At 44.2% G+C, this 10,339-nt stretch overlaps 1 protein-coding gene across 1 annotated transcript; it reads left to right on the forward strand.

Moving 5' to 3' along the window:
* Positions 1,725-8,615, forward strand: PLP1 (proteolipid protein 1; the record flags this gene model as incomplete). Its single annotated transcript, NM_213974.1, is given in 6 exon segments — positions 1,725-1,912; positions 2,587-2,848; positions 3,926-4,094; positions 5,061-5,134; positions 5,950-6,015; positions 8,048-8,615. Coding segments are annotated over 6 exon segments (831 nt in total), but the record flags the coding sequence as incomplete, so codon positions are not given.

Here is a 10,339-nt window from a genome sequence, read left to right on the forward strand (position 1 = left end):
CTAGTAGGGTTCATTAACCACTGAGCCACGAAGGGAACTCCCGCTTTGTTGACTTCATATAAAGTCTCTTTGTAGGTGTTTTGACAGAAATCCAGTGTAGGATGGAGGGTGGGGACATTGGCCAAGCTGTCATATCAACCATGCAAAGTGCCCCTCCAAATCATTCAGTCTGCATGTTTCTTATTGTGAATAATTGTTGCCCTTCCATTAATATCTCCTGTCCTCTACTTGTCCCTTCCTTTCCTTTGGACTGCCCTCCCTCCACACATCTGGATTAGAAAGAACCAAGCCTTCCAGGCAGCAAATACATACAATGCTCAGGAATATCCAGGAATGTGCAGTTGGCAAAGTTCCCCCACCTGGAATGCTCTTGGAGGCTCAAATCTGTCTGACTAATACCAATATCTCTGGCCATCACTCATCCCTTCCTGGAACTGCAAGGGCATTCACCCTTTGTAACTATGTACTTGGCTGCCTGGAATCCTTAGTTGAAAATATTAGGTCTACCTAGCCCAGCTCATTCTCCTTAGTAGACAAAAAACTCCCACATGGCAGAGTCTCTGTCTTTTATGCCTTCACATCCCACATAGCACCTAGCAAAATGCTGGGCACATAGTATGCTCCAGAAGACTTGATACATGACTAAAACCAACAAAGCAGAATTGTAAGAAAGGAGGGAATGCCTGCATCATCTCTCTAGCTGGCTACTTTGAATACTGCTTATTAAAATGGAAGATAATATGAGAAAAAGAATGTATATATATGTATGACTGGATCACTATGCTGTACACAGAAATTGATTCAACATTATAAATCAACTATACCTTAATAAAAATAAATTTAATTAAAAAAATGAGTTCCCATTGTGGCTTAACAGGTTAAGAATCCAATTAGTATACATGAGGATGGGAGTTAGATCCCTGGCCTTGCTCTGGGTTAAGGATCCAGCATCACGGCAAGCTGTGATGTAGGTCACAGATGAGGATCAGATCTGGTATTGCTGTGGCTCTGGTATAGGCCAGCAGCCATAGCTCTGATTTGACCCCTAGCCTGGAAACTTTCATATGCCACAAGTGTGACTAAAAAAAATTTAAAAAAGAAAATCCACATAGGAGTTCCCTAGTGGATAGCCTAGCAGTTAAGGATCCAGCATTGACACTGCAGTAGTTCGGGTTGCTGCTGTGGCAAGTGTTCGATGTCTGGCCTGGGAATTTCCATATACCTCCTGTGTGGCCAAAGAAAGCAAAACAAAACAAACAACAACAAAAAAGCCCACATGGATTCCGGGAACTAAAGGTAATGATTTAGCTTCAAGAATGGAATAAAGCATGGCTTGGGGGTCAATTATCACATTCTAAAAGTCTAAAGTTCTAGGAGTTCCCGTTGTGGCTCAGCAGGTTAAGAACCTGACATAGTGTCCAGTAGGATGCAGGTTTCATCCCTGGCCTCGCTCAGCAGGTTAAGGATCTGGTGTTGCTGTAGCTGTGGCATAGGCCGGCAGCTACAGCTCCAATTAGACCCCTAGCTTGGGAACTTCTGTATGCTGCAGGATTGGCCCTAAAAAGAAAAAAAGTCTAAAGTTCTAGACTCCCCTGCTTTTGGCCCCTGGGGTGGCCACCCCATCTGTGTGTGTGAGCACAGAGCCTGGCCTGGCTGGCAGAGAGGGCTGATTGGCATGTGTTACTTACTGTACATCCCTGACTGTCTGCCCTCCTTCTTCCTTAGGCTTGTTAGAGTGCTGCGCGAGATGCCTCGTAGGGGCCCCCTTTGCTTCCCTGGTGGCCACTGGATTGTGTTTCTTTGGGGTGGCACTCTTCTGTGGCTGTGGACATGAAGCACTCACTGGCACAGAAAAGCTAATTGAGACCTATTTCTCCAAAAATTACCAGGACTACGAGTATCTCATCAATGTGTAAGTACTTGTTGTATCACACAAACCCCTTTTTCTCCTGTCTCTCAACCTTAGAGATGCCGAAGTTATCAGTACTTTAGTGACGAGTAGGGGATGGGTGTAGAGCCAGACCGGATTCCTGGGTCTCCCTTCTGTGTGCCAATTCCACCTGAGCCACATTTGAAGCCCAAAATGATGGGAGAATGCCACATTCAGAGAGGAGATCTGCCCTCTCCTAGCCGCCCCCCTTGCTTTGTCTCACATGTTCTCATTTCTGCTAGGTAGGGTTAATGTGGACTGAGTTGGAGCCTCTGCAGTGGTCCAGATCAAGAACTGGGGAGAGGCACAATGACTGGACAGTGTGGGGTTTCCTTCTTGCCTCCCTACTCTCTCCTCTCACTTCTGAGGCTGTGCCTATTGAAGGGTCAGGCCCAGGAGAGTAGGGCTCCAGTTCCTCAGGTCACAGAGGAAGCCAGGTGTGGGTGAGGAGCACATGCTTCTGGCCACACGCTCCCTGTCTCCTCTTACTTCAATAAAGATAAGGTAGAAGCATAGAGGAAGAACCTAGTGATTCCTCTATAGAATCCTTAGCCTTCTTTAGGTGCCCTCTCAAGTGTCCAACTAACTTAGGTAGCAAGGCACCTGGGTCCTCAATTCATAAGATTTTCTGACTTTTTGTTTCTCCATCAATGCAGGATCCATGCTTTCCAGTATGTCATCTATGGAACTGCCTCTTTCTTCTTCCTTTATGGGGCCCTCCTGCTGGCTGAGGGCTTCTACACCACCGGCGCAGTCAGGCAGATCTTTGGCGACTACAAGACCACCATCTGCGGGAAGGGCCTGAGTGCAACGGTAACAGGGGGCCAGAAGGGGAGGGGTTCCAGAGGCCAACATCAAGCTCATTCTTTGGAGCGGGTGTGTCATTGTTTGGGAAAATGGCTAGGACATCCCGACAAGGTGATCATCCTCAGGATTTTGTGGCAATAACAAGGGGTGGGGGAACAACTGGGCATGAGTCTGTGGCCTCACCCCCACCCAAGGCTGGGTCCTCTCTAGGGGCCTGGCTTTCGAGTGAGGACGTGATGGCTACAGCTGAACAACAAGGTCAGGAAGAACGTGGTGCCCAGCCGGCTTGGCCTGCCTTTTCCAAAATTCCCTAGAAAATTTCATCTCAAAATGAAAAGCATGAGTTTTGAGGGATGCTTTGTACGATCAGACCATTTCTAAGCCATATGTTGGAACCCCTTTCCTCCCCTCCTAGCGGGGACCACCAGAGTAGGTTGCCTGCCCAAGAGTCTAAAATGCTACTCCTGGGATTGAGATCTTGGTACCTACCTGATCCAAGAGGGAAGGTGGATCATAGAAATTAAATTATTGGCTCCAATATGGAATTCACAATATTCTGGGATCCTGCATTGCTGGAGATTCCAGAGGAAATCAATGTACATCTGCATATTTAGTGCTTTATCTTTGTCTCAGGGCTTATCCAAGTTTCCAATGAGGTACACGTTGGTTTCCAGCCTCTAGAGTTAAAGATCCTCTGGGGGATGAATGTCTAAGGGTTGTGATTTCTTTTATGGACAGCAGTTGGCTTAGAAAGGTTTTTGGATCCGAAATTTAAATCTCTCATTGGCTTTGTTCAATCACTAGGGGTCAAAAGTCCTTTGACAAGGAACATTTTTGAAGCTCAGCTTGCGGCATTTAAATGGCACGACTTTCTTCCAAGATCTCTTTTGATTTCTTCACACCTTATCTGCCCAAACAATCTCCTGAAGCCTCTCTAACCCAGGGGTCCTCCTCACTCCAACCCCCACCCATTCCCCCCACCCTCTGTCATACTTGGGGCCAGCTCTTTAGTAGATACTGCCAATGACATTTGGCAGAGGTGCCCTGCTTACTCGTCTCTTTTGATGGAGATCCCTGGAATCTGGTTTCATGTCTGGTACATGCCATTCCAGGATCTCCCTGTTGATGTTTCAATGTCTGCAGGCTGATGCTGATTTCTAACCCCTCTACCCATATCAATTGTTTTAGTTTGTGGGCATCACCTATGCCCTGACCGTTGTGTGGCTCCTAGTGTTTGCCTGCTCTGCTGTGCCTGTGTACATTTACTTCAACACCTGGACCACTTGCCAGTCTATTGCCTTCCCCAGCAAGACCTCTGCCAGCATAGGCAGTCTCTGTGCTGATGCCAGAATGTATGGTGAGTTAGGGTGGCTTGGCTTCCCTCCCTCCCCCCTATAGTTGCACTATATATGTGGTTCTTTAAAAAAAGTTTATTGAAGTATAGTTGATTTACAATGTTTTATCAGTTTCTGCTATATAGCAAAGCGATTCATTTATACACACACACATTCACACGCACACACACATACATATACATTCTTTGTCGTATACATATATATGCTTCTTTTCTATTATGGTTTATCACAGGATATTGAATATAGTCCCTGTGCTATACAGTAGGACCTTGTTGTTTATCCATTCTATGTGATTTTTTGCTTAGGGGAAGGATAGTGGTAGTTATGGGGAAAAATAAAAATATAGATGTCCATATCTTAGTTTGTTAAGCCCTCTCCAGTGAAACTGGAGAGCTTTCTTCCCTGAGAAAGGAACTTCTTGGAAGTGGTGGGAGTTTGCTTGGCTGTTTACACTGTTCTATCCTAGTTGACTGCTGTTCCCAACCCACAAGCAGCCCATTTCAATAAGGAACATCACACTTCACAACTGCTCAATACCACCTTCTATTTTTTTTGTAAGTGGTTTTTTTTGTTTGTTTGTTTGTTTTTTGTTGTTTTTTGTTTTTTGTCTTTATAGGGCCACACCCATAGCATGTGGAAGTTCCCAGGCTAGGGGTCGAATCTGAGCTAAAGCTGCCAGCCTACACCACAGCCACAGCAATGCAGGATCCAAGCTGCATCTGTGACCTAACAGCAGCTCATGGAAATGTCATATCCTTAACCCACTGAGCGAGGCCAGGGATTGAACCCTCATCCTCGTGGATACTAGTTGGTTCATTACCACTGAGCCACCATGGGAACTCCTTTTTTTGGTAAATCTTTAGAAGAGAGGATTCTGATTTTGAGGATGATTAAAGATGGAACAAGTCCTCCAGGTAGCCCCATAACCCTGTGAAGCTCACATGGGTTGATATTTGTGTCTTACTTAGGTGTTCTCCCATGGAATGCTTTCCCTGGCAAGGTGTGTGGCTCCAACCTTCTGTCCATCTGCAAAACAGCTGAGGTGAGTGGGCCCTTGAATTGTTTTCCAATAGAAAGTCTACTACCATAAAATTTCTACCCATCTTTGATTTTTTAACGACCAATTTCTCTTGGCTGGATTTAGAGTTAGCAGCTTGCCTTCTACATAATATTGGCTGAGTATGCCTGAGCCAATGAGCATCTATGGTAAGCGATCTATCTTCCTTAGAACCACAGAGAAAGCCTTCCGTTCTAGGACTTCCGCCTTTAAAAGAGAAATCTGTTGCTTTAGGTAAAGACAGAGCTTAATGGAAAAATCCCCCAAGTGAAAATTTTCATTCTTTTACTCAAATGTCTTCCTAAGGAAATGGGATGTGCACAGCCGTTCATAGGTTTTACAAAACACTTCCAGTTTGGAACTTCTCAGTCTTGTTGAAAAGGAAGTACATTTGAAAAAGGAAAACGATGCATTGAGGATGGATATTATACACAAATGAGGTGGGCGGGGGTGAAAAGGTCAATTCTAAGGAAGAAGGCAGTAAACCATTTCTTTGAAAGCAAAATGTTGCTTTAAATTAAACTTAAGGGATCCTGGGCACAACCATAGGGAACCCGGTGATCATGTGGAAGGATGACACGGTTTTATGGTTATTCTGTGTTCTGGGTGCTGGGGGTCAGGTGCTATGGTGTACCCTGAAGAATGGGAGGCCTACACTCAAGGAAGTGACAACTTGTTAGAGATGCCAAATGAGCACACAGAAAGATATCAATACATCCAGAAAGTTGTGCTCATGATCTGCAGCAGAATGTATTTTTGCTGTTGTGAGACCCAGTTCTCCCGTTTGCATTTTCTTGCAGTTCCAAATGACCTTCCACCTGTTTATTGCTGCCTTTGTGGGGGCTGCAGCCACACTGGTTTCCCTGGTGAGTTGTCTTTGAGTCATCTAGACAAATTAATGGTCCTGGGATGGCTTGGTAGTGCAGCAGATTAAGGACCTGGCGTTTTTACTGCTGTGGCTCAGGTCACTGCTGTGGTGTGGGGGTGTGGGTTCAATCCCTGGCCCAGGAAGTCCTACCTGCTGTGGGTGGGCGTGGCTAAAAAAAGAAAGGAACTTAGGGTACTGAAGGCTGAAGAGATTTATCTCAAGTCATTGAATAAATGGTGAACAACAGCCAAGGATCAGCTTGCAGCACTGACAGCTATGCTGAAAGGTAAAAAGAGAGATTCCTTCTAACCTTGACATGCTGGAGAGAAGTTACTGGGCAGAGGCAGCAGACTGTAGAGACTGTGTCCTCCTACTTTGGGTCAGCAAGGCAGAGTAATTTCAGAAACTAGATAGAAATAAGAAAAGTGGTATGAGAAAAGAGGAGGAAAGAGATTCATGGCCAATAATAATAATATACAAGTTCCTGTCGTGGCTCAGCAGAAACGAATCTGACTAGCATCCATGAGGATGCAGGTTCGATCCCTGACCTCGTTCAGTGGGTTAAGGATCCAGCATTGCTGTGAGCTGTGGTGTAGGTCACAGACACGGCTCGGATTCAGCACTGCTGTGGCTGTGGTGTAGGCTGGCGGCTACAGCTCCGATTCAACCCCTAGCCTGGGAACCTCCATATGCCGCAGGTGTGGCCCTAAAAAGACAAACAAACAAACAAACAAACTACAGTGCATTTACAGAGCATGTAACATTGTCAAGTGCTTTTCAGTCAGAAATTACTATTAATTCTCAACACATCCTGGTCAGGTCAGTGATAAGAACACTCAAACCTTACTAAACATGATTTTTGGTAGCATGGGATTCTATATGCTGTAAATAGGAATCCATCTTGGATGTCCTCCAAGGGATTTAGTTACTCTTCTGAAAATACTGGAAGGACCTCTTAACATTATTAGAATTGTTATTACTATAATGCACTTCTATGTACCAGGTCCTGCTGATGGTGTCACAGTACCATCACTGATTATGCCACAGTGACACTGCTGTTCATTCATTGCTCAGATTAAGGACCTAGGGTACTGGAATTCCTTGGTGGTGCAGTGGATTAAGGATCCGGCATTTTCACTGCTGTGGCTCAGGTCACTGCTGTGGTGCAGGTTCGATCCCAGCCCAGGAACTTCTACATGCTGTGGGTGGGTGTGGCAAAAAAAAAAATACTTAGGGTACTGAAGGCTGAAGCAATTTATCTCTCAAGTCATTGAATAAATGGTGAACAACAGCCAAGGATCAGCTTGCAGTACTCCTGGCCCCCACTGGTGAGGCTTTTCTACAGAGTTGAGTGAAATAAGTGGATGCATCAAGCAGGGGAAGGCTGTGGCGCCCGGCATGGCAATGTGTCTAGAGCAAGCACCCCATGAGCCCAGGTCACACAGATACATAGGTATAATGATGGTAGAGCCCATGAAGTGTTCACATCCCTGAGAAAAACTCAGTGCTGGGCCAGAGGTGTGGCAAAAAATCCTTGTCAAGTCAAGTTAATTCTCTGGGGCCTGGGCCATTGGAATAAAATGTCTCAGAGAGGGCTGGCTTCCAGTCAAGTATACAGAGCAAAAGCCTGGATGTATTGCTTTTTGCAGAACTGGAGGGTTTTTTTTTTTTTCTTTTCTTTTTTTTTATTTTTTTAAGGGCTGCACCTGTGGCATATGGAAGTTCACAGGCTAGGGGTCCTATGCTGACCTATGCCATAGCCACACAATGCCAGATCTGAGCCACATATGCCACCTACGTCTCAGTTTGTGGCAATGCCAGATCCTTAACCGACCGAGCGAGGCAGGGATTGAACCTTCATCCTCATGGATACTAGTTGGCTTTGTAACCTGCTGAACCACAACGGGAACTCCAGTTTTTTTCTTATTTAGCTATGATTTGATTCCTACTCTTCCTCATTTCCAAAGGGATTGGAGGATGGAGAGCTGCCTTTTCTACTCTTACTCATATCCTCTCTCTCTTCCCTCCAGCTCACCTTCATGATTGCTGCCACTTACAACTTTGCCGTCCTGAAACTCATGGGCCGAGGCACCAAGTTCTGATTTCCTGTAGAAATTTCCCTTTCTCTAATAGCGAGGCTCTAACCACACAGCCTACAATACTGCGTCTCCCACGTTAACTCTTTGCCTTTGCCACTGACTGGCCCTCTTCTTACTTGACAAGTGTAACAAGAAAGGAGGGTCTTGTGGTGATTAACGTCTCTCTGTGAACTCTCCCCTTTTATGTACCTCTTTTAGTCATTTTGCTTCATAGCTGGTTCCTGCTAGAAATGGGAAATGCTTAAGATGGTGACTCCCCACCTGCAAGTCACAGAGAAGTGGAGGCTCTAATTCAATTTTCAAGCATCTCTTGAGGACCAGGAAGTGTTTTCATCTCAAAGGGCACTTCCACTGATGGAGACAAAGTGGAAAGGAAGATGCTCAGGTAGAGAGAAGGGATGTACCTGGTCCCCTTGCCATCTTGGGGGCCAACTGTATTCTCCTTGGTGTACAAAACAGAAAACTCACTCCTGTCTCCCTATTTCCACTGAAGATAGAAGAAAAAAAAGAATGCCAGCAAAACAGTAAGAGCATTTGCCCAAATCTACCTATTGCAGCTGGGAGAAGGGGGTCAAAGCAAGGATCTTTCTCCTATAGAAAGAGAGCACTGACCCCAATGGCAATGGACTATTTAAACCCTAACTCAGCCAACCTTACTTATAGCATAAGGGAGCATAGTGTCTGTGTAGACAAAGGGGGCACCTGGCCTTATACCTCGTTAGAGAAGAGAAACAGGATGTTGTCTGCATCTTCTCCCTCCCTTCTCCTTGATAACAGCTACCATGACAACCCTGTGGTTTCCAAGGAGCTGAGGATAGAGAGAAACTAGCTCATGTGAAAAAAAGACTGGCTTCAGGAGTAGCGGTTGCTAGTGTATAACGGTATAAACTGAGCCAGCCCTCTGGTAGACACAGGATAGATAACTCTTTGGACAGCATGTCATGTTTCTGTTAATTAGTTGTGTACTTTGGCCTCTGTCTTATCTTCACAATGGTGCTCTTTTCATGGGGGTATTAGCCATTTGGTCATAACAGGTGATTTGAAGATCTTGATTTGTTTCAGAATGATGCACATTTCACATTTTCCAGTTTGTCTATCACCTGATTGGGGATTGTACCAGAAATGCCTGGAGAATGATTCTTTGATCATGATTATTTAACAAGTGAAAATTGGACATTAAACACCACAAATGATATGTAAAATTGGCTAGTTCCTTGTATCTATTGGGGTTTTCTACCAATTATCCTGTCCTTTACAGAAACAGATTTGGTGAATTTGAACCTCAATTTCAAAAACCTATTTGATCATTCTTTCCAGCTGGTGGGAGATGATTTGATTTAGCAATGTTACCTTGGAGTGTTAAAGAGTCAGGTTTAATGTACAGATCATCCTCTCCTGTTGCAGATCATATAAGCAAATCTAACAGCCATCAGCTATTCAGTTGGTAAGCTTTCATAGAAAAGGAAAGGTGGAAAGAATTTGAAACCTGAGTGGCTCCCAGGTTTCAGTCTTCCTGGATTTTACCTTTGGGTTAAAAAATATAAAGCTGATTGGTCTCTAGTGAAGGAAAGATTTTACAGGTATGACTCTAGGTGGTTCTTTTGTTGTAAAGAGTTGTTTTGTTTTCTCCCCCAAAGTGGTTTCAGCAATGTTTAAGGAGATGTAAGATCTTTACAAAAAGACCCTTGATACTCGCTTTCAGACCAGTATACAAGAGAAGCTTCCAGGCTGCATAGAGGGAGGAGATGGGAAAGGTTCCATAAGAAACCAATCAAGATCAAGGAAAGTGAAGTAATCCATACCTTGTGTTTTTTTTTTTTTTTGATTTAATAAAATAACAAATAACCAACCCTTCCCTGGAGACCTCCTATGCATATATCCACACATAGACACACACGAAGAGAGTTAATCAACTGAAAGTGTTTCCTTCATTTCTGATACAGAATTTCAATTTTAACCCACATAAAGGATAAACTTTTAGAAACTTATCTTACAAAATGTATTTTATAAAATTAAAGAAAATAAAATTAAGAATGTTCTCAAACACTGTGTCTTTTGATTGAATTATTCTGTTTAACCCCACAACAACGACTCAAAATAGTTGTACCTTTCTTGTGCTTTGTTCAAGGAGCTCATTTATTTCTCAGGTCAGCCAAGTCATTCTCACAACAGTTTTCTGAAATAAAGATAGGTAAATCACTTCTATTTTTATAGCTGGAGACA

Source organism: Sus scrofa, chromosome X (genome assembly GCF_000003025.6).
Source record: "Sus scrofa isolate TJ Tabasco breed Duroc chromosome X, Sscrofa11.1, whole genome shotgun sequence".
NCBI lineage: Eukaryota > Metazoa > Chordata > Mammalia > Artiodactyla > Suidae > Sus > Sus scrofa.